The sequence below is a fragment of the Cnephaeus nilssonii genome (assembly GCF_951640355.1).
Source record: "Cnephaeus nilssonii genome assembly, chromosome: 9".
NCBI lineage: Eukaryota > Metazoa > Chordata > Mammalia > Chiroptera > Vespertilionidae > Cnephaeus > Cnephaeus nilssonii.
Window position 1 is genome coordinate 91617123 of NC_137080.1, and position 25011 is coordinate 91642133.

Sequence of the window (25011 nt, forward strand, 5' to 3'; positions counted from 1 at the left end):
TAGGCTTCCTCCACGTGAATAGGAGCTCACTTTTTGAATGATAAGAATTCTGTGTCACAGAGGGGGCATCAGGTTTTAGAGATATTTAGGAGGGGCATGGCCAAAAAAGCGTTGGAACCACTGCTCTAAGTGCGTAATACTGTATTCTGTAATAGAGTTGCAGTTTTTTTGCTTCTGTCACCTTTCTTAATGTTTTGTGTGCCTTTGCCATTTTGTTTCCAAAAGGGCTCCTTTCAGCATTTATTGTCAGACAAGTCTTATGGTGATGCACTCCCTCAGCTTTTGTCTTGGAAAGCATTTCTCCTTCATATCTGAAGGATAACTTTACTCCATAAATTATTCTTGGCTGGCAGTTTGTTGTTGTTTTCATCCTCACCATAAAATATGTTTTGTTTTGTTTTGTTTTGTTTTGTTTTGTTTTGTTTTTAATTGATTTGAGAGAAAGAGACAGAAACATCAATGTGAGAGAGAAACATCAATCGGTGGCCCCAGGCAGGTATGGAACCTGCAAGCTTTTTGGTGTATTGGGACAACACTACAATCAACTTGAGCCACCTGGCCAGGGCTTGGCTGGCAGTTTTAATCTTTTAGTATTTTCAATATGTCCTTCCACTCCTAGCCTGATGAGGGTTCCTTTGACAGTTTAAGATAATGTGTCCTAGAGAATGTCTCTTTGTATTGAGATAATTAGGTCATCTTTGACCTTCCTATATGTCCAACTCATCCAGGTTTGGGAACTTCTCATCTATTACTTCTTTAAATAGGCTCTCTGTCCCCTTCTCCATCACTTCTCCTTTTTGGGATACCCATTATTCTTATATTGCCCTTTCTGATGGAGTGGGATAGTTCTCATAGAGTTGCGTGTCTTTTTAAAATCTTAGTTCTCTCTGCTCTTCCCCCTGAATCAAGAGTTTCAATATCTTTTGTACAGCACTCCTTTTGTTCAGTAATTTTATTCTTGAACTCATTGGACTGCCTTTCTGAGTTTTCTTGTATCTTGTTGAATTTTGTTTTATGACCGCTGTTTTGAATTTTGTGTCATTTAGATTAGTCTTCCATGACTCTTAGTGGTTGCTGGACAGATGTCATTTTATTTTTGTTCTACTATGTTACCGTGATTATCCATGGTGCTTGATTCCTCTGCTGGCGCATTTGAAGTAGTGAACACTTTCCTTACTTAGGTACAGCTTTGTTTAATTTGAACAATTCAACCAGTTGGTATTTAAGAGGCCTCTTTTGTTTTCCAACAGGTGGCACTATAGCACAAGTTTTTGGTTTCTCTTACCTGAGTGGACTCTGGGTATATTTGACAGCTACCATTTTCTTTCTTTCTTTTTTAATCTTTATTGTTGAAAGTATTACATATGCCTCCTCCCCACCTCCCAGCCCCCACTGACCCCTTCTGGCCAGCCCAAGAGTTAGTATTTTCTACCCTCCACAGCTGCTGCCAGAGATATCACAGGTGCTCTCTTTGTAGCTGCTCGTGCCTCCAGGGTCACTGGTGCCTTCCAGTGTTGCTGCAGCCCCAGTTTTCGCTGGAGTCACCAGGATGATACGTGCCTCACTGTGTCCAGGGTTGTCTGAGTCGCGGATGCCGCCACCATGGCAGGGGAGCCAGGGTCGCAGGCACTGCTGTAGCCAGGGGAGGGAGCCAGAGTTGCTTGTGCCAGTGTTGCTGCCGCCCTTTTCCTTTTCTGGGGGTTGTGGGTGTAGTCATGAGCCCCTGCTCCACTGATGCTGCCATTCTTTCTTTCCCCTACATCCTAGTGTGCTGATCAGTATTCCAGTCATTGTAGATGGAAGGGGGAAGACCAAGGGTATGTCTCCCTCTGCCATGATGCTGATGTCACTCTCAGGAATTCTTCATAGGTGCTGTTTTAAGGTTCTTGACATTTGAAACCTATATCTTAAAAATAAATTGTTATTCTCTAATCTGTGTATATAAAGTTTAGATTCATATGTTTGCAAAATAATTCGGAGTAGACTGTGAAGCAAAGTGCTGTTTGGAGGTAATAGCATCAAAATGATACTTAACACATTAACTAAATAAAAACTTTGGTTTAGGAAAAATTTAGACAATTTATTTTAATCTCCATTATTAAGCAATCATGACTTGTTACTTTTTAGAATAAATGAATTTTAAAATACTCTTTTCTTCTGCATTTACTCAGCATAAACATTTCACTGAAGATATTCAAACAAGGCAATATCGCTCCTTGGAAGTTCTGATAGGATCGGGCTATAGTACCCCTGCCGACATTTGGAGCACGGCATGCATGGTAATGTTTTTTCCCTTTGTCCTTCACTTGTTGTTTGGTAATAACATGCCTTGCCCTGTTTGCTCATTTCAGTAGACCAGCAAATTAAGAAAGTGAAAAGGTATTTTTTTGTGTGACTTATCACTAGTACTCTAAATCCTGTGTCTGGAGAGGTCTGAATTCAAAAGCTGGATGTAAACATCTAGCTTTCCATTTGGTTCCTACCAAATTCCTGTTAGGTGAAGAAACCAAATGTTTCTTACTAAAGTTGGGGGTGGGTCCAGGTGGATTGTAAACACCTACTCTGAGGTAGTGTCACTTTCGTTTAGGCTGTTACAGGTACCCTTCCCCTTTTGACTCTGATCTTATTTTCGGATTAAGGAAACCCCTGGAAACTGTTTCATTCTGTAAAGTTCAACAGTTATTCTGACATCTTTGCACTTCATAAAATGTGAAGCTCAATCATTCATACGTTACTGCTTTGTCCCAGGCAAGCAACTATTCAAATGGTTAGATTTAGTTGCTACTAAATGATTTCCCACAAACAGCCTCATATTGGAATGTATTATATTGTTTTCTGAAATGGAGTATACTCTTTACTTGTAATTGTGTGTTTATTTGCTTGTTTCTCTTCCACTAGGTTATAAGAGCCATGCTGGCAGGAGTCATGTGTGTTATGTATAGCAAGTGTCTGGTTAAGGCCCTGGCACATTTTGAGTGTGTGTTTACAATGCATTTCTGATGCTAAATACCTAGAATTGTCACAGATTTCACAAGTTAAGGGCATAGTTTCCCTCAAGGCTGCCTCTGAGGCCCACAGGCTACCTATACTTCGGGCCAACTGGCTACACATTGGGGGATTCCACTAGCATTTCAGATTCGGTAGTTCACTAGAATGACTCACAGAACTCAGGCTCATCATAAGTCACCTCATTTGTATAAATTTAAGTGTGGCCCAGTGTTCCATTATGAATAACAAAAAAGCACCCTGATCACTTGGAAATTCCAAGAGTTTAGAGGCTATCTCCCAGGAAACAGGAACAAAGACCAAACAAATTATTTATTATGCGACAGTACTTAATAAATATTTGTGGACATTCAGATGTGTTGAACTAAGCAAGAAATACATTAAACTCATTTTAATTAACATTTAGTATTCACAGTCAACTCTAGAAAACTTGAAAGAGAAAGGACAGGGCATAAATCTCCACCTGTTTTAGTCGTAGATTTCTTGACACCTACTCCCTGAAAAGCTGTCTTCCAAAGGTAACAGTGTTAAAACCATGTTGTTAATATGGCATGACTTTATAAGTCTTTTGTTGGGACATATCATTGACTTTTGAAGTGGAGGACTCTGAAATAAAGTAAGGTTTGGTATTTTACACACAAGATTTTACACATAAAATCTGACTTCTTTCTTGCCATACCTTAAAGCAGGGGTGGGGAATGTCCAGCCTGCAGGCCGTAGAAAGCCAGTGAAATTATTTGGTCTGGCCCTGCCAAGGCATTAGGGGTGAATTAGTTAAATGTTTGACCAAATACAGCAGGCTAACTTTTTTAAAACATGTATTTATTGATTTTTAGAGAGAAAAGAAAGAAGGATAGAGAGAGAAACATCGATGAGAGAGAAACATCATTGAGCAGCTGCCTCCTGCACGCCCCCACTGGGGATCGAGCCCACAACCCATGCATGTGCCCTGACCGGGAATCAAACTGGTGACCTCTTGGTTCATGGGTCAATGCTCAACAAGCAGCAGGCTAATTTTTAAGCTGATAATTTTGTATGGCCCACAAATGATGTCATAAATATCCAAATGGCCGTTGGCATAAAAAAGGTTCCCACCCCTGCCTTGAAGCTTTAAATTTATTGTTAGACAAAATAAGTGAGCAATATCACCAACTACAAAATATAGCTAGATGGTATCTGTTTATTATGATAATAAATGGTTCTTAGTAGTGTGCTAATTATTTGAGGGCAGTGGATTCTGCTTGCTATTTAACATAGTATTTACTATGTCAAGCTTAAGAAATGAGGGGTAAAAGGATAAAAGAGGAATTAACCTTGCCTCCTGTTTGGACCAGCTCACATGCAGGAATTTTCTTGATCGGGGAGGGAAGCACTTATTTGACATGAGACAGTATCATGAGAACTTGTGCCCCAAACTTCTCTCATTTTGCTGGTAGGTATAGAAATGTTGCCTAAAGTTTGGCCATAATCAGAGAATAATAATAAATTCTAGATTATCAGAAGTTCCTGGAGAGATGGATCTTGCGTCCAGTGTAATTAATTGATAGAAAGATTGGGGCCCTTTCTGAGAGATAGAGACAAGTTATGAAATCGCCTATACCATTAGTGATTGAGATGACAAAGTTTAGATGGGCAGTAACATAAATGTTATATTAATGTTCCATGAAGAACATTAAGAATCAATAAAGAATAGATGTTTTTAATTCTCCAAACAGTCTGTGGATCTTAACAACCTTATAGTGACACCTGTCAACCATTATAGTATCAGATAGAATAGTTTCACTGCCCTAAAAATCCTCTGTGCTCTGCCTGTTCATCCCTTTTCCCCTTCCTTCTTCCCTCCCCTCAACCCCTGGCCACTGATCTTTCTATTGTCTCTATAGTTTTGCCTTTTCCAGAGTGTCAACTTGAAATCCTACAGTACGTAGCCTTTTAGTTGGGTTTTTTTTCCACTTTGTAATATTCATTTTATAACTGATTTTGCCTGTGTCTGTGACCCTGAGTGATGCTGAACAGGCTCTGGTTAGTGTGGGACAGGCATGAGTGAGAATTGGGAGCCCTGGATTGGGGGATGAGCTTTGGCTTTCCGTTGGGTCACAGTTTTCTCATCTACAAAGGAAATGTGTTCAACTAGATATTTTATTATCTAGAGCTCCTGCTAGCTTTCAGTTCTAATGTAATCATTTGGTTAGGTTTTTTGCTGTTTTGTAAAATTATAACTACTAACAACTACCTTATATTTAGAAAATAAAACTCTTAAAGTATCTAGATTAAAAAAAAAGAAAATTTAAGTTTTAGAATTTTTTATATTTTTGGGGGGAGCTTTAATTTCAGTATCTTTACTGACCTCCCACTATGAGATTTGAAAAATTAAAGTACTGGTTTCAGATGAGATTGACAAATTTTGGTGAATAAGAATCACAGTTGGTTTCTGTTCTGCTTTGGGACTATACACCTCAGGGCAATAAGAGGGTAGCACCAGTAGCTGCTCTATCAGTGTGGTTCAGTTTCATAGTGAGCTGCTGGAAGGTAAACAAGCTATACCTGGCAAGAAGCCATAGCATCCCTGACATTTTAGAGGAAATCCTAAACCTTCTGGTTTTGTGGCCTTTCTCTGGGCAGTAGTACAGCCCAAGAATACTGTTTTAAGAAAGACTGTCTTATCCTGAAACTGCAAAATCTGACACTAGCAAACCACCAAGAACTAAACATGAGTCTCAACTGAGAATGTGCCCCAACTAAATCCACCCCACAGTCTTTGAGATTGTCTGAACTACTTAGTGCCATTGATTCAATCAAAGTTGACCCACGACTAGCACTTAACTTTTTTTACTTCACTTTTATTATTTTTAATATATATTTTTATTGATTTCAGAGGAAGGGAGAGAGTGATAGAAACATCAATGATAAGAGAGTATCATTCATTGGCTGCTTCCTGCACACTCCACACTGGGGATCAAGCCCACAACCCGGGAATGTGCTCTGACCAGAATCACATGACCTCCTGCTTCATAGGTCAATGCTCAACCACTGAGCCAGGCCAGCTGGGTTGACTTCACTTTTATATCAATAAGGTTCTTTTAAAACTGTTCTATTGTTTTTAATCCATTTTAATCAATGAAAATTTAACATAGCCCCATCACTCAGATGCTGTCTTCATACTGCTTGGCATTTATTCCATAGGAAATCACTTTCTTTTAGATACTCTTAAACACCATTTATAAGAGGTTGTCTTATAGTAGGAGACTGCCTTTCTTTTCCTGGTTGGTGACACAGATTATGAGTTGCTCCTGATTCCATTTACACATAATCTTTTTCTGATTTTTTCATAGGACTAAGAATTGGGAACTCTGTCTGGGATAGGTTAGGGAGTGCCTTCCAAAGCAAAACTTTAAAATGTACTTTTTGCCAAACACTAAAGAGTCATAGGTAGAAAAATGTCTGGATTTTTTGGTTTCAGTTTTGGATACAGAATCTCAATTTCTAGCCATGTAAAATTATAATGCAAGACTTACTCTTCTCACAAAAATTTAATAATAAAAAATCACCTTACTGTCCAGATGTGCCCCCTCTGAGCAAAAAGAGAAACTTGAGAGCTTAATTACTGATTTGGCAGGAGGTGGGGAGGACGTGGAATAATCTACATGTTGATATTAACTGAGTTTTCACTATTTTCCTGCTCCATTTTATTAAGATATGGGTGTGGGAGGAAAGCTCTTGAGGAATAATCTCTTAGATGTTTTTTAAATGATTATCTGCAGTTTACTTAATATTGTGCCAAATAAAAATAAGCTTCCCAAAGGTCTTTTTTTTTTTTTTCTTAATGTTTTCATACGCTGTCCTCTTTTTCTTAGGCCTTTGAACTGGCCACTGGTGACTATTTGTTTGAACCTCATTCAGGGGAAGAGTACACTCGAGATGAAGGTGAGTCCCTGTAACTGTGTTGTTTGTGTGTGGTAGTTACACTTTCCACGTGTGGCTAACATCATTTATTAGTACTGAAGAGGCTTCGTCTTTTTAGTGTGCTAAGAATATATAAATTTCAGAAAATATGGAAATATGTTTTATATTAGGTAATAGATATACTAGATACTTTATAATAAATATTAAATAACTCAGATGAGGATTAAAGGAGGCCACAATTGGTTAAACTAAAATTTGCGTTCTTCTAAAACATCTAGTTATCTTTCTATATAAACCAGTGGTGATTCATTCTTTACTCAGCTTGAAGCTACCTGTTGATCAACTTGTTGCTCAGTTATACCTTCAGCTTTATCTGGAAGTTAATAATTTTAATATACAAACATGCTATGATTGAATGCAGAGAAGAAAAGGGAGAGCGAGAAAGAGAGAAGCTTCTATGTGAGAGAGAAACACTGATGGGTTGCCTCCCGTATGCACCCCCCACGACCTAGGTGTGTGTCCCAATCGGGAATCGAACCTGTAACCTTCCGGTGCATGGGACAACAGTCCAACCAACTGAGCTTTGAGAGAGCAGTAGCAATATGCCCTCTCAATGTGGAAAATAAGTTCTTTACATTCTGTGCTTCCCTGGAGTCTTTGTGAAGTCAGGTTTCATGCTCTATAGAAACAAGAATGCTCTCTCTTTCTCAAACTGGTTCTCTGGGATATTAATGGGCAATGTTATTAGGGCTTGCTGATATTCCTAACAAGTACTATTTGGAAAATGTTACAGCCAAATGCTTATATTAGTGGGTATAATTTGGATATGTTTTCTATACATAAGCTCTGTGAGAAAATGCTATAATCACCACACTTGATTTTTCCCTGTTCTCTGCTTGCTTTTTTTCTGAATTACACATATAAATCTATATGCTATAGATTTACATTGTTTTTCAAATGCCCTACTATATCTATTTGGAAGGGAAATAATTTTTTCTCTTTACTTCCGTGGACTCCCTATAAATAGTGTGTGGTACAGTGCACATATAGTGGCTAGAATTATATAGTGTAGGACCTTATGCTACCAAACCTGAAAATTGAAATGTATAAGAAAAGTCTCAAGTAAGGGTCAAGGGAGAACAGTCTACCCTAGATATTTAGATCCTGACTTTTCCTTCCTATACCAGTTAGTACTAACAGTCCTTAGATGAAACCTCAAACTACTACAGTTTGGCCCATAGAGCAAGAAAAAGCAAACCATTACCCCTGAATATACATGTAATTTGTTACAAGTCACTCTGGGACTGGGGCCTAAGTGGCATGTCCTGTTATTGTTATCGTTCCACAGCCCTGGCTCTTTTTTTTTTTTTTAGCCCTGGCTCTTGGAATAATACTTGATAATCATTTTGCCTATCAAATATATCAATCGAATGATTAGTTGGTAAGCCAGTTAATCCAATTATTAATTGATAGGTTGTTGGAATTAAATGTAAAATAACAATTTCAAGAGAAAAATAATTCCTTGGTATAGAAAAAAATAGTAAAAGAGCAAATATTTCACTTAGAAGTTTATAATAAGATAAACTATATATAGTCTCACAAACTAGTCTCACAATTAATTTATACAAAGACATTTATTGGCAGGTCCTGCCTAAAATTGGTAGAAATTTCTTGGCAGCCAAGTACTTGTTACCAAGCCATAAATTCAGTTAACTGCCCAAAGGTTAAAGTGAATTCATGAATGTAAAGCCCCTTTAAAAAAGCACCAGTGAGTCCTTTACATGAGAAACAGATATGACCTGAAACCTTCACAGGTTCCCAGCTATGTGGCTACCTAGCATATTGTTCCCCTAGAAGATATATTATTGGAAGTTTTTTAAGTGATTTTTTTTACATCGATGATTCTGTAACTACAGGATTAAATTCATTTATAAAGCTATTGTGTCCAGGAGCCTTCACTTTAAAGCCTCTTCATACTGTCTGTCCCCTGCCTGTAAGTGTGGATGGGGGCTGGTCCCAAGCTCACTTCCTGATGACAGAGTGCACACGTCACTGTCAGTGTCCATAGTCCACATTCATGCTATGACACTCACTGGGCACCACAAAACTTGGACATTTGGTGGCCTACAAATAGGTAGCTGTGCTTTAAAATGTTTGTGCTCAGTTTTACTTAACACACACACAAACTCTGTACTAGACTAAAAGGTGGGTTTTCATTCACATTCTGGCTCTTATTAGCCCTACAGCTTCAAGTAGTCCATTTATACTCTGTGAGGTTTCATTTCTTGTCTTTAAATTGGTATGTAAGTCTTTGGCCTGTTGTACAGGGTGATTGTGAAAACTCAAGTAATCATGTTAGTGCTTTAATCATCACGAACATTCTTATAAATAAATAACAGTTCTATGATGTCTAAAAGCATATTGGTACATTGTTTTACCTTTCCTAAAAACCCTATCTGAACTTAAATATATAGACAAAATAGAAATAAAGGTGTAAATAAGCCACTAAACTCCAGAAAGGGCATGCCAACTACTATCTAGGTGACCAACCACCTGAAATAATTCTTGACTTTCCCAGTCTCCTCTTGAGTAGCCTTTGTTTTATTTGTAGTTACTTTTAAACAGCTAGTCCTTGAAAAGCTATTCTTGGAAAAACCTCTTTTACAGCCTGTCCTTGATCCTGTTCTTCTTACCCTTCTATTTTAGACCACATTGCGCACATTATAGAGCTGATAGGCAGAATTCCAAGACGCTTTGCCCTCAGTGGGAAATATTCACAGGACTTCTTCAATCGCAGAGGTAGTATTGTTAACATGAGTTTTCATCTAGGCCCCAGGGATACACCTTCAGGAAGCAGAGCATTCACACCAAGCTTGTTGTAACTTACCACTCAAGTCCCACTGGAGTGGACACCTGATTTTTTATGGTTTTCTGGATCCTCCATTAGATGGATGGAGTCCTTCTCTTCCCATTTAGGACAGAAAGCAAGCCTGAGATGCTTTACGAAGAGGTGTGCATGCTACTCTTTCTGCCAATGTCTAGAACTATATTTGTTACTCCTGTTATGTATGTCTTTTTTTTCCCCTTCTTGAAATGTTTGAAACATACAGATCACATTGCACTGATCATAGAACTTCTGGGGAAGGTGCCTCGCAAGCTCATTGTGGCAGGAAAATATTCCAAGGAATTTTTCACCAAAAAAGGTAAAATAAGTGTGTTTGTTCCCAGACATTCAGGGGGCAAAAGTGCTTTAAAATTAAGAGGTAAGTACAGCTGGGTACATGTTCCCAGCACCTAGAGAAGGATGGTCCTACTTTGAATGCGAGCTGTTGCTTGGCAGAAATGAAATTAGTGCGCTCACGAGCAGAAACTGGAGCCAGACCATGTGGGTTCAAATCCCAGCTGCTCCACTAGTTATGTGGCCATTGACACAGCCTCAGTTTTCTGATCTAAGTGTTTACATTAGTTTAAGTTAGTTACTCTGTGTATAGTACGTGGCACATGGTTGGTTACTCCTATACAGCACTTCTAGAAATGAGCAAATTTTTGCTAGCCTTTGGCCTAAGAACTGCCTCTATCAAAGGGCAAGCAAGTATTTTAGCTTAAGCTTAAGGGCAGGACTACATCTCGCCCATATTGTAGCCCTTTGATATCTATCACAGTCACTTCAACACATCAATCATGTGAACTAACTTTTATACTTTGTAGTTTCATAAGTTCGTTATCACTTCTTAGTGAAGGAACAGATAAAACTCTCACTTCAAATTTTTGACTTGATAATGTATATTGGCATATTTAAATATGTATTTCTTCTGCATTTCAAATAAAGTTTAAAAGCTAAAATGTAAAAATCTGACTTAGAAGGGACTAGAAAACTATTTTGCCTTTTTCTCCCTTTTTGCCATGGTTCCTTTTTCCTCACAACCTCTACACTAGTGCATAGAAAAGTCACTTTCCCAACACTGACAGCAAGCACACTTAGAAACGTTTCTTAATGTTCCTCTTTTGGGCAGGAAAATGGTGAAGTGCTTCCTAAGAGTTCCTCCTTGTGTGCAAAGCCAGGGTAACACGTGCCTCCGCCAAGCAAGTGATTAAATTGGCACTCGCTGCCCACATGAGAGGCTTCAGATGAGTGTTGCATGAGAAAACACATTAAAGCAGCATTTACCTTAAGCCACTGGCAAATTGACTTACCTTAGATTGAGGTTCCAGAATAGTATTGAGGGTGGCACAGCGTCTCTGAAAGCTGTATGGGGTTCATTCAGCTCCTTATTTTTAATTTATTTTGTTGTTTTATTAACTCCTTATTTTTTAAAGACTGCCCATATTTTAAGCAACACTTACTAGACTATCAAGCCAAGAAAAGAGAGTACGATCAAAGTGTTTTTGGTATATGGTTGTAAACTGCCTTTGAACACCATATTGAGTACATCTGGAGTATACAGGCATTTAATCTTCATTTCCTTAAATGAAGATTTGACCAAGGCTAAAATTCTGGAACAGTGGAACAAACAAGTTTCCTTACATTTTTAGGCCCTCTTGAAAAAATAGAGATACTTCTTTCCAGGGACTGAAGTAGAGAAGGGGGGTGCTTTATAGATGGAGAATTAGATTCTGGTGGTAAAATTTGATTCTTTATAGATTACCTGGATTTGCTACTGGGTTTCCACAATGAAATCTTATCATTTGTCAGTGTCGGTCAGTTTCTTTTGTACTGCTTCTACCACAGGTGACCTGAAACACATCACGAAGCTGAAACCCTGGGGCCTTTTTGAGGTTCTAGTGGAGAAGTATGAGTGGTCTCAGGAAGAGGCAGCTGGCTTCACGGATTTCTTACTGCCCATGTTGGAGCTGATCCCCGAGAAGAGAGCCACTGCCGCTGACTGTCTCCGGCACCCTTGGCTCAACTCCTAAGCCCCAGCCCAGCTCCGCAGCAGAGACCACACGCCGCCCCTCCGCTTCCCTCCAAGCATTTCCCTCTTCCCTTTTCAGGTGAAGCTCTTCCTCAAGGGTTTCTAGATTTGGGGCGGCTTTTTTTATTATTCCAACATGTTCGTTTGGGTCTGCTTATTTGACCCTGTGGAGATTCCCCCACAGCCATTGGGCATCCTAGGTGAATTTGGCCTTGATTGGCTTTGCCAAAGACTAATGGACTAAAATGTGGAACAGCCTCTCGCCCTATGCCCTTGTCTTTCCATTAGGACATCCTTTAAATAATAAGCAGCCTTTTTGAAAAGAGCTATGAATATGTAGGAGCTCATCCTTTTATTCACTGACTCTAAGAGTCAAATTTTCTAGTGCATATCCTCTTGCCAGCATAAGGATGAGAAGGGGGGAAGGGTTACTCTCTGTACAGCAGAGACATTAAACTTGCTGTATCCAGGCTGCACCATCTTCCTGGATTGTTTCTGTTGTTCTCTATGTTCACATTTTTCCTGCGACTTTACTGTCTTTTTAAATGCGATGTATAAACACCAAATTTGGGTACCATTATATCACTGATCAAAATAATGTCATGTTCTCTTAATAATTCTAAGAGCCTTGCAACTTCAGTCAGATTTTTGATGGAAACAAAAACAGAACCATTGACTAGTTATTTCTTCAGAACCACATGTGTCCTGCAAACTGTCCTTTCCTACGTATCTTCTGTTGTCCTAAAAGCAGAGTTATTTTGATTGGCTGTTTGAAGGGTCTTGGGGTTTTTTTTTAACCCTTTGCACTCGCTTGCTTTTTTCTCGATTCCTTTATTCTAATGCTAACCGTGTCGAGTCACACTCGACATCCTAGTGCAAAAGGTTAATCCCTGGCTGGCACTTGACTCACTTCACTTGAGTTTATTTCCCCATGGCTAAAGAATTCAGGCTGACTCTAGAAAGGAGATCTGGGCTTCAGAGATTTCCCATCTAAGAAGAAAATGTCCTAGAGTTCTTAATCCTTTTCCAAATGGTCCCCAAATGTTATTTACAGCATTTTCTTCGTCTTGTCCAAAATGTGGCTTTGGAGCAGTTTCCCTCTGTGGCTTTGCCTTTCTCTTTTTCTCAGAGGCTGCAGGTCTTAAATAAAATCCCAGGATAAAAGAACACGGGGGGGTGCGGGGGGGGCATTTGTTTCATTATTTTGAGGGTTTGGGTCTTTTGTGTGTGTGTGTGGTTGGTTTAGGATTAACCATTCTCTGCTGCTATTTCCTTGTATAATGTAAGTTTTTAACTGCAATTTTGAGATGATTGGATGTATTTGAGGTGTTTTCTTTTTCAAATGAGAGAAGGCTTTATGAATTTTATTTTAGAGTGGGTCTCTTTCAGACTTGCCCTAGACTGCATATTTCTCGGTTCATATTGAAAAGCAAAAAGGGCATGACAGAGGCCACAGCCGCTTGTTGAACATGGACCAAGAGGGCCTTGGGATCGCAGCACTCTCCAGAGCGCTACAGGACTGACTCACAGAAGCCAAGGAGGTGCAGCGTGAGGCTCTGCTAGCAAAGCTCCCAAGGAGACTTGGGTAGCCAGCTTTCTGTACGGGAATTGGAATATAGATTCTATCATTTATTCACCAACAATGGCAAAGGAAAAAGTGGTGCAATTATGCAATCCAGTTAACACATTACCCTGAATAACTATGGCCAGCCATTCATCAGATCCTTGATTGGGTAGTCCTGAAATTAGACATGTTCCTATAGAAAGCATCTTTTTTTAATTTTTTAAAATATATTTTTATTGATTTCGGAGAGGAGGGGGGAGGGAGAGATAGAAATATCAATGATGAGAGAGAATCACTATTTGGCCGCCTTTTGCATGCCTCCTACTGGGGACCGAGCCTACAATCTGGGCATGTGCCCTGGCCGGGAATCAAACCTCGATCTCCTAGTTCATAGGTCGACACTCAACCACTGAGCCACACTGGCCGGGCCCTATAGAAAGAATTTTAAGTAAGGCTGCCTATGCATCTATCAAGAATAAAGAGAATAGATTGTATCAAACAACGGCAGGGAAAATCCTTCAATTCTAATCCACTTTGGGTTTTCACTATATATATATATTTACATCTAAAGCAATAGCAGACTGGAACTGAATTCTACACTGTCAAATCACAACTGTGGGATTACAGGAATTCCGGTTATGATATTAAGGTGAAATAACCAAAACACAAATAGCCCCATTTTAACAGTTGACATGAAAAGAACTTAGTAGGAGAACCTATAACTTCATTTTGGAACTCTTTCTCGTGAAATAAGGGCTTCCCCCATCATTTAAGGAGCCAGATGAATTAGAAGCCGGAGAAAGAGGCAGCTGTAGAATTTGATCTTCCAAGTACCCCGTGTACCTTATTGAATTTAATCATAATACGTCAGATTACCACGATCTCACGAAAGGATTTCTATTTGCTGTCAGTTAAAATAAAACCCTGAATCCATTTTTACTCTTTCTACTGGATGCATTCTGTTTTCTTTGTAAATGCAATACAATAAACAGTTTAATAACCCACATGTTTCCAGAAAACGTGTTCGTTTACTGCCCAGGTTGGTCTGACCCACGCTTCAGAGTGGAGGAAGGGATCGGCTGGCTCTGTGTGCTTTTTTAACTTAAATATACAACGAAACTACAGCCTGAACACATGCTATTCTGTGAGGTTTGTAGCTTTGCTTCTGCCTTTAAGTTGGGGTTGGGATGGACTAGCAGTACATTTTGGAAAGTTCTAAGAAAATTGTTAATCCTACATCTGACAGCATTTGTCCCAGAATATTCGTGGTGTGTTTTTTCCTTCGATTGCAATCACCATGTGTGTGAAATGCTAAAGATTGTGGACTCTGGCTAAAGCACTGGCATGGTGAACTCGCGTACACAAGTTTTGTGTACTTGTCTGATTCATTCCTTGTGATAAATTCTTAGAAATGGAATGGCTGGGCCAGAGAGGAAGCACATTTTTAAGGTTTTAATAAATGTCGCCTAACTCCTTTGGAGAACAGTTGGGCTGTTCTGCTCCGACCAAATGTATTTGAATGAGCCTGTTATAATCTCACTCATTTTGTTCCTAGTAGCCAGTTTGATTGCCCAAAAAAGGGCATGTCTGAAGTCAGAAACTTCTTTCATGGATCGTATTGCCCATTTGTAATTTTAGGTTATTTGCCCATGTACTCAGCTTTCTTTTGGCGTGCTTCCTTTCTGATGACTTGGTAAGGACTTAGAAATGCATTGTTTTACTTTTTCCATCACATTCTTTTCTAGGTTTTAATTTGCTTTTCATTTTTATTTGTGATATTTTTAGTATTATTCATAGGAAGTCCTTTCCAATCCCTGAACTACATAAACTGCTCTAATTAATTTGTTTTGTGCCATATTAAGACATACATAGTATATTCATATTATAATGTTGACCATAATGGAACTTGTTTTAAAAACAACCTAAAAATATTAAATCAGGATTCATCAAACCATTATGTTCAGCAGACCACTCTGGGCATTCACTCTAAGCCTTGTGTTAAATAATAGACCTAAAACTCAGGAGTGTGGAAAATTAAGTACTGCCCTAGGAGAGCTTATAGCTAACTCTCTCAAAGGAACCAGCAAACGGGTGGAGTATAACCCCACTTTAACTTTCCATCTGCCCCAGGTGTCCACAGAGAAGTGGTTTATAGTTATTTCAGAAAGGGCCAGGTTATAAATCGACTTCCTTACTGCCTATTCTTTTATTTTTGAAGCCGGGTGGAGTCTTCCAGTTTGGCCTTCTAAGGAACGTGATTTGCTCTTAGTCTTCTGTATCACAGAAAATTGTGATTTATTGACAATAGAAGCTGAACTTTGCCCACCAATTTCGTGCCAAGGCATTGGTAACAGCTCTTTCTGTTTTCAAAGATAAAAATATAAACTAAATTATAAAGGTAATATATAGACCTTGAGGAATTTGTTTGTGTTAATCCTCACCTGAGGATATTTTTTCCATTGATTTTTAGAGAAAGTGGAAAGGAAAAAGGTAGGGGGAGAGAGAAACATTGATTGGTTGCCTCCTGCATGCATTCCCGGACTAGAATCAAACTACAACCCTTTAGTGAGTGGGCTGACACTCTAACCACTAAGAAAACTGCCCAAGGCAGAATTTGTTTTATGTCACTGAAGTCTTGTTTTTAAAAGGGGTTAAAAACTAAGTGTATGATATGCATTTGTCTTTAAGTCTTTGCACAGATATTAATCCACACCAAGTCCTTGTGAAATCATATATCCCAGTTTAAAAGCCAGAAAATTTGAGATCATGTTAAGTTTTAACTAAGTAATTAAGCAAGTTTACATTAGCACCTAGTTCTGTTACCCACTGCACCATTCCTTCTAATGGGGGGAGGGTTTTTAATATGTAGATAATCAATTTGATTTTACATTCTCCCAAGTTCACTTTTTATCATAATCTCTTTTGTCCTTAATGCAGACCTAGCTTTTGTCCATTTTAACACAATAACACTTCTTGTCCTCCACTTGGCAGAACTGGATTGTATTACAGAAGGTGCATCAGCTGCCGACGGTTGGAGCTATGTTCTTATAAGTTGTGCCCCTAAAATACTGCATTGGTAGCTATGGTTTTACCAAATATAGAGGAATGCTGGGCATTAGTGGACCCTATTCTAAGTCCTCTTGAGGTTAGATAACAATGTGGGGGAGGGCTTTCAGGATCTTCTTTCATCTTGAGCAACTTCATTACAAAACAAACATGTATCCGTCAGCAGCACATGAGGTTACTAGAATCTAATCTTTGTTCCAGTAAAGCATTCTGGTAAATGCCTAACCCAGCAGGAAATTAAAGTACTTAATTATGACACCAAAAAATAGGGTAACTGAGAACCAATTTTAAAGAACCCCAATGACTCCCCTTCATGTTATTCACACACTTGTAATCCCCTTGCCTTGAATGTGGGCTGGACTTTGTGACTAACATTAAGGCAAACATGACCATGTCATTTCTGAGATTGGGTTACAAAAGGGCTGTGACTTCTGTCTGCACCTTGCTCGTCTCAGCACCCTTGCTCTGAGGTGCCATGTGAACACTGCTGTGGAGAGCCCTCAGTACAACAGCCTCTGGGAAACGGCCCTGCAGACAACCGCTGAGCTCGGAATCACGTCCAACACCTTCGTTGCCGCACTGAGAAACCTTGAGCAGAGACACGTGGCTGAGACATGCCGGTTCCGACCCACAGGAACTGAAAGGGTTGGTTGGTTTTTTGGAGAAACATCGATCAGCTGCCTCCTGCACACACCCCACCTGGGACCAAGCCTACAACCTGGGCATGTGCCCTGACCAAGAATCAAACTGGCAACCTTTTGCTGCACAGGACGATACCCAACCAACTGAGCCACACCAGCCAGGGTGAAACAAGTGTTTTAAAGCCACTGAGTTCTGGGTAATTTTTTTATGCAGCAAAGGTAATATACAGAGATGTAAGAAAATGAAAACATTTGGGGTATCTTTCCAGTCCACACTTCATGTATAAATGACTAGTCCTTCCTCTCTTGGCCATTTCTGTTAGTCGTTGGTGAGACTTGGGCATCACAACCATCCCTAGCCCTAGCCAAAGACAGGCAAGCAAGGAGTAAGGCAACTTGGTTAGAGGAGTCTAGTTTTATTGCTTTTCTATATACTTTCAAAGAGGAGATTGGAGGTGCCTTTTAAGAATTTATTAAAGGTAAAGCCACTTTTAGAATGCTGATAAGCAGTTAGTAATCATTTTTGATTACTAATAGTGGGGAGGCTGAATTCTGAGTTTCCCTGAAGATAAAACTGAAGGGGAACGCTGGGTGGTGACTCATTTGCAGTTCCTTCCCAGCATTGAAGCTTGCTGTGCCCGGCAGTGCGAGGTGCCAGCTGTTGAAGGTGCACCTTAAGCCCCCAGAAGCTTCTGTCAATAACCACAGTTGCCATTTCAGTGAGAAATATTTTGAAGGTGGAGAGGCTTCTGAAGGTAGAAATGCTTGTGTTTGTTTTTTGGGTTTGTTTTGTATAAAATAAATAACAGCCCTGGCCAGTGTGGCTCGGTTGGAACATTGTCCTATGCACCAAAGGTCGTGGGTTCGATCCCCGGTAGGGGCGCAGGAGGCAGTCAATGGATGTTTCCCTCTCTAAAATCAATAAAAATATTAAAACTTTTAAAGAAATAAACAAATGCAGCTAAAAAACTCACTAAGCTACAGAACTTACCTGAAATAATTTTTCAGCACAAGAAAATACGAATATGATCTTTCTTAAATCCCATTCTAAAAGTTCCCATCAGCCCAGTTGGCATGGCTCAGTAGTTGAGCGTCGACCTATGAACCAGAAGTCACAGGTTCAATTTCCAGTCAGGGCACATGCCCAGGTTGCAGGCTCAATCCCCAGTGTGGGACTTGCAGGAGACAGCCAATCAGTGATTCTCATCATTGATGTTTCTATCTCTCCCTCTTCCTCTCAGAAACGAGTAAAAATATTTTTTAATAAAATTTTCCATCAGCAACAATAGGGACAGTACTGGGAGGCTCTCACCCCTCGCCCATCTGCACTGGAGAGGGTCACTGCCCTGCCTGGGCAGGTGGTCAGAGTGCATTGGTGCAGATGTCATGTGCTACAGCCCAGGAGAACGACACCTGACTGCTGCTGGACTGAGCTAGAACAAGGTCCACGACAGCCTGCTCAGCATTTACCCTCGCCTGTGAGGGAATAGAGCCCACGCAGGAAACACCTCTTCCTTGAAACACCTCATCATTCAGTGCGGATAATCAACAAGACCCTGTTTCTCCGCATCATCCCCCAGGCAGGAAACGGCCTGAAGGGCCTATCATTGTGTTGACACTGCTCCAGTGAGGTGTTATCCAGACCGAGTGCCCCTCTGGGTCCTGCAAAGCATTCACCATTTAGTGTGCCAAACCCAACGTGTTTTACAAGATGTGTCATTGATGATTATAACAAACTAGAGGCCCAGTGCACAAAGTTTGTGCACGGGTAGGGTCCCTAGGCCTGGCCGGCGATCAGGGCTGATCAGAGTCTTCTGGCTGCCAGCTGGGGCCTGCCTTCATTCCACGCAGCCCCTGGTGATCAGTGCACATCATAGCAAGCAATTGAACTCCCGGTCTCCCAGTCGAATTCCTGAGGGGACACTTCGCATGTTAGCCTTTTATATAGAGAGAGATTACTAGAACACAAGTAGATTTATGAATTTGGGGTCCAGTTCTGATTGGGTCAGTGTGGGTTCTGTGAAAAGGTGTGATCTGGGGTCCCAAAGGGGAAAAAAATCAATTCAGTCTCAAGTTTTTAGATCCTATGTTCACCCAGTCTTTATTAGGCTTCCTAACGGACTCAGGTTCCCGAGGCCTCTTCCTCACCCACCCCTGAGCATCAATAAGGAGCAAAATGTGAGAAGACACAAAGGCCCCTCAAAACTTCAACCTGAAGTGATCCAGCTCACTTAGCCGCCTCCTGTTCAGATGCCCTTGAGAGCCAGGGGCAGTGTCCCATGTGCCTTCACTGGAGACCTTCAGGTAACTGGCTGTGGGACACTCAAACCTGGAGGCACCTAGGCATGGACTCCTTCACCCCCTCCTTTCACAGAGAGTCTCAAGAGGGAAAATAATGTGCAGGTCTGAAGGGATCGGAAGAGAACTTGGGGTCCCCATCAGGAGAGAGGGACTGAGTCTGAATATCGTTGGTGTGGTCACTGCAGTTCTGCTTCTCTGGAAAGTTCTGTAGAGAGTGGGTGGCCTTCTCAGGAGCCTGCCAGGTTCTAATCCTGCAGCAAAGGGCTTCGGACAGAATGCGGGCAGGAACAAGTTCATCTCTGAAGAATTCTATTCCCTACGTTTCCAGTGTCATGGAAATAGATGACCTGTGATCTTTAAAACAACAACAGAGTTTGAGATTGTGAAATTTGACACTTTTATAGCCAAGGGAGAAAAAAAAACTCCATGGATGCTCACATTTTGATTCATTTCTACCCAGGCGTGCATCCTCCTCATTAGTGTATGAGAGTATTCAATGCCCCTCAAAAAAATACATGTCCGTTAAAATGTAAATAAAAGGTAGTGCAAAAAAGGGGGAGGAGACAGAGAGGCAGCTACCTTTGACTAATCCCACTCCAGAATCTATTGGAAAGCTATGACGGCAACCCAAAATGGCTGATAACCACGGTCCAGTTTAGCAATTGGCGACTTTTAAAGTCTTTAATGAACATTGGGAAAACGAGAAATTATTTCTAATAGAGTGATCCCAATGCCCGCACCCGCCACCGGAGAGCTGGTTAGAAGGCAGTGTCCGTGGCCTGATCTCCCGGAGTCAGAACTTGCACTTGAACAAGATCCCCAGGTATTTGGGTGCAGTCTGAGAAACATCTAAGGAGGTGCAATGCTAATTTTAAATTATTCGAAAAAGTATATGTACATGGTCACAGATTGGGAGGTAATTTGGAAAAATTAACGTAGTTTGAAGGGAGATATTCCCTCCCACCCACACAAAGTGCCTGCCCCGCCATAGGGCAGCTGTGAGGGAGCTGGCCCTGTCCTGGGCTTTTCTTTCGTTATCGTTCTTTAGAATGTGTTCCTTAATGTTCTTGCTCAATCACATTTTGGAAACTTAAAGGACAATAAAGATATTGATGTGCTGTGCTTTTTTTCAGGCATACATTAAAATTGTTCACTCGTGCCTTTTTGCCTCAGCTATCGGGAAGCATGGAAGTAAATATAATATCAGTTCAGTAATTCTGTTCGCCTAGCTTCCTGCGATATTTGTTTTCCTCTTATGTTTCCTATTTTATTAGGTTTTTCTATTCTTAAAAATCACTTCCAATTCTTTCTGAAAGTCAGAGTCCACATTACAGTCATGACTTCTGAAAAGGCATTCTTGTCTGCCACGCTCCACAAAAAGATGAGTTTATGAAACTGCCTATTTTGAATTCTCTGCTCTTTTTCCACTTCTCAAGACAAAAGCAAAACTAAAAGGTTGCTGTTTACCCCTCAGTGAAGGACTCAGATACCAGCCAAGTCCTACCTGGGTGGTCCCCAGGCCACCTCGCAGCCCCCAAAGCCCAGACGCATGAGTCATTCCGGCTGAGGATTCAGTGGGTCAGAAGCCACAGCCCATCCAAGGCACGCAGACCACCTTCCTGTGGAATACTCACCGCCTTCAGCTGCTTCAGACTTCCTCTGCAAGGAGAAAGAGAAAACGGTGCTAGCTTACAACCAAGGCTTGTTTTCAGGATAATTCCTCATTCATTCTCAAGAAAGCTTTGCATTACTGTTCATAACATTGATCAGCTTGTAATTCCATATTGCTAGATAGGTCTCCATCATCAGGCCTTAGGTCCAAGTTAGACTTCTCCCCTCACCACTGCACTCCCCTCACCACTGCACCACAGGTGTCTGTGCAACTGAGCACAGGAGCCCTTACTGGTTGGGCAAATGGATGATGTGAAATGTGGGGTTACCAGAAAGAAGGGGGAGAGAACTAATATTGATTAATCAGCTATAATGTGCAGGCAGTGTTAGTGTTTTATATGCACTATCTAAACCTCAGCACAATCTTTTAAACATAATTTTTTACTCATTTAAAGTGTATAGCTTGATGGTTTTAAGTATATTCACTAGGTTGTGCAACCATCACTGCTAATTCTAGAATGTTCTCATCCAAGAAACTGTGCCCATTAACCATCACTCCCAACTTGCCCCTCTTCCTAACCTTAGGCAACTACTAAAATCTACTTTCTGTCTCTATGGGTTTGCCTATTCTGAACATTTTTTTATAAATGGGGTCATATAATATATGGTCTTTTGTGTCTGGCTTCTTTCTCAATATAATTTGATTGATTGATTGATTGATTGATTGATTTCAGAGAGGGAGGGAGAGAGAGAAACATCAATGATGAGAACCATTGATCAGCTGCCTCCTGCACACCCCACACTGGGGATCAAGCCCACAACCCTGGCACGGGCCTTGACCAGGAATTGAACCGTGACCTCTTGGTTCCTAGGTTGACGCTCAACCACTGAGCCACACTAGTCAGGCTAATGTTACTTTTTCAAGATTCACATGGTAGCCATTTTCAGTACTTAGTTCCTTTTTATGACTGAATAATATCCCATTGGATGGATATATACATATTGTTCACCCACTCATCAGTTAATACACATTTGAATTTTTCCACTTTTTTATTATGCACAAGTTTTTATGTGAACATATGTTTTCAATTTTCTTGCATATAAACCTAGGAGTGGAATTGCTGAGTCACATGGTAACTATGTTTAACTGTTTGAGGAACTGCCATTCTGTTTTCCACAGCAACTGCAAAATTTTACATTTTCACTAGTAGTGTATGAGGGTTCCAAGTTCTCACATGCTCACCAACACTTGTTCATCTTTTCAATTATAGCCATCCAAGTAGGTGTGAAATGACATCTCATTGTGGTTTTGAATTGCATTTTCCTAATGACTAATGATGTTGAGTATCTCCATGTGCTTATGGCCATTTGTATATCTTCATTGGAGAAATGTCTATTCAAATCTTTTGCCCATTTTAAAAATTGGGTTCTTTGACCCTAGCTAGTTTGGCTCAGTGGATAGAGCGTCAGCCTGCCGGCTGAAGGTCGCGGGTTGGATTCCAGTCAAGTTGCGGGCTTGGTTCCCAGTAGGGGGCATGCAGGAGGCAGCCAATCAATGATTCTTTCTCATCATTGATGTTTCTAACTCCCTTTCCCTTCCTCTCTGAAATCAATAAAAATATATTTTAAAATAATAATAATAAATTAAAATTGGGTTATTTGTATTTTTATTGTTGAGTTGTAAGAGTTCTTAACATATTCTGGATAATAGAATTATAATTATGATTTGCAAATATTTTCTCCCAATATGTGAGTTGTCTTCATTATCTTGATGGTGTCCTTTAAAGCAAAAAGTTTTCAATTTTGATAAAATCCAATTTGTCTATTTTAGGGGTTTTTTTTTGTGGCTTGTGTGTTAGATGTCATATCTAAGAAACCATTGCCTAATCCAAGGTCATGAAGGTTGACACCTACATTTTCCTCTAAGCGTTTTATATCTTACATTTAGGTCTTTGGTCCACTTTGAATTAATTTTTTTATATGATGTAAGGTGGATGATCCAACTTAATTTTTTTAGCATGTAGATATCTGGTTGTTCCAGCACCATTTATTGAAAGACTGTTATTTCCCCCATTTAATGGTGTTGGCATCCTTGTTGAAAATCAGTCAGCACTAGATGTTTGGGCTTATTTCTGGTCTCTCAGTTTTATTATTCCATTGACTTGTGTGTCTATTCTTAGGCAGGTACCACACCATATTGATTACTGTAGCTTTTTTAGTCAGTGGTGAAATCAAGATATGTCCATCCTCTGACTTTGTTCTTGAAGATGGTTTTGGCTATTCTTGGTCTCTTGCATTTCCATATGAATTTAAGATCAGCTTGTCAATTTCTGCAAAAAGCTAGGTGAGATTTGTATAATGATCACATCTAATCTATAGATTAGTTTGGGTAATATTGCCAGCTTAACAATATTAAGTCTTCTGATCCATGAACATGGATGTTTTCATTTACACCGAGTGGCCAGATTATTATGATCTCTGAACGCATAATAATATGGCCACTCAGTGTATATATACATTAGAGGCCTGTTGCATGAATTCGTGTATGGGTGGGGTCCAGCCAACCTGGCCAGGGGGAGGGGACATGGGCTGTTGGCCGGCCTGCCTGCTGGTCCAACTCCTGGTTGAGGGGACAATTTGCATATTAGCCTTTTATTATATAGGATATACACTGAGTGGCCAGATTATTATGTGTTCAGAGATCATAATAATCTGGCCACTCAGTGTATTTAGGCCATTTTTTCAACAATGTTTAAAATTTTTCATGTATATACTTTGCACTTCTTTTGTTAAATTTTTCCATTTTATCCTTTTTTGATGCTATTGTAAATGAAATTGTTTTTTTAATTTCATTTTCAAATTGTTCATTTTGAGTTATACAAACCCATTAGAATTTTGTACATTTCTCTTATATCCAGCAACCTTGCTAAAGTTGCGTATTAGCTTTAATAGTTTTTTAGTGGATTATTTAGAATTTTCTATATGCAAAGTCATATCATCTCTTAAAAAGTTATTTTTATTTCTTCCTCTCCAAATTCAAGTTCTCATTTCTTTTTCTTGACTAATTGCACTGGTTGTAAACTCCAGTACAATCTTTAATGAAGTCACAAGAGCAGATATTTTTATCTTGTTTCTGAGCACAATCTTTTGAAGTAGGTTACTTAACTCCATGGAAATGAGGCTCAGATGAGGAAATTGAGACTCAGAGAAATTAAGTAACCTCTACAAAGTCACACAGCTAGTTAACAATGTGGCCAAAACTTTAAACCCAGTTATGACTCTAAAGCCCTTACTCATTTACTTTGCTTCCTTAACCTCTAAGGAGTAGATTAGCAACTGGTGCAAGTCTTCATTTCTGCTTTCATTGTTTCATTTATGCCACACAATAATGGAGGTAACAAGAGCAGGGGTTCATGACCCCCTTTTTACTGGAAAGGACACTGAGGTAATGTGGCTCAAAAGAACTGGGAATCAAACTCTGCTCTCCTGACCCAATGTTGTGCTTTGTCAGCAACAATAATGACTTCATTGAGTAGTTAGATGAATTCAAGAAGTTCATGTGGGTGTTTTCTAGCAGGTAATAAGCAAAAGGAATAAATCCTGTATGATAGTGAGGAGAATGAAGTATGCAGAGAAGAAAATCTGAGAAAATGGAAGACAAGATTCATGGGGTCAAAATGAGAGGGAAGGAAGGAGGGAACAGTGAATTGATGTTTCAGTTAATAAAGTGTCAGAGGGCCCTAGCCAGTTTGGCTCAATGGACAGAGCATCAACCTCGGACTGAAGGGTCCTGGGTTCAATTTCTGTCAAGGGCACTGCCTGGGCAGTGGGCTCAATCCCCAGTGAGGGGCGGGCAGAAGACAGCCAATCAATGATTCTCTCTCATCACTGATGTTTCTATCTCTCCCTCTCCCTTCCTCTCTCAAATCAATCAAAATATTTTTTTTAAAGTGTCAAAGGGACAAAACCATCTCTTTATAAGAAAGCACTTGAAAGAGGAATTGTA

General features: G+C 40.0%; 1 protein-coding gene across 2 annotated transcripts in view; it reads left to right on the forward strand.

The window, feature by feature from the left end:
• Positions 1-14615, forward strand: part of SRPK1 (SRSF protein kinase 1) — a 90538-nt gene extending 75923 nt beyond the window's left edge. Inside the window, exons 13-16 of one of the 2 annotated variants that reach the window (XM_079781224.1) lie at positions 2172-2279; positions 6861-6930; positions 10020-10112; positions 11639-14615. In XM_079781224.1, coding sequence (XP_079637350.1) covers positions 2172-2279; positions 6861-6930; positions 10020-10112; positions 11639-11823 — 456 coding nt within the window. In that variant the 3' untranslated portion in view covers positions 11824-14615. Of the gene's footprint in view, positions 1-2171; positions 2280-6860; positions 6931-9615; positions 9934-10019; positions 10113-11638 lie in introns of those variants that run through there. The other variant, XM_079781225.1, reaches the window with a different exon arrangement.
• Positions 14616-25011: the final 10396 nt, after the last annotated feature.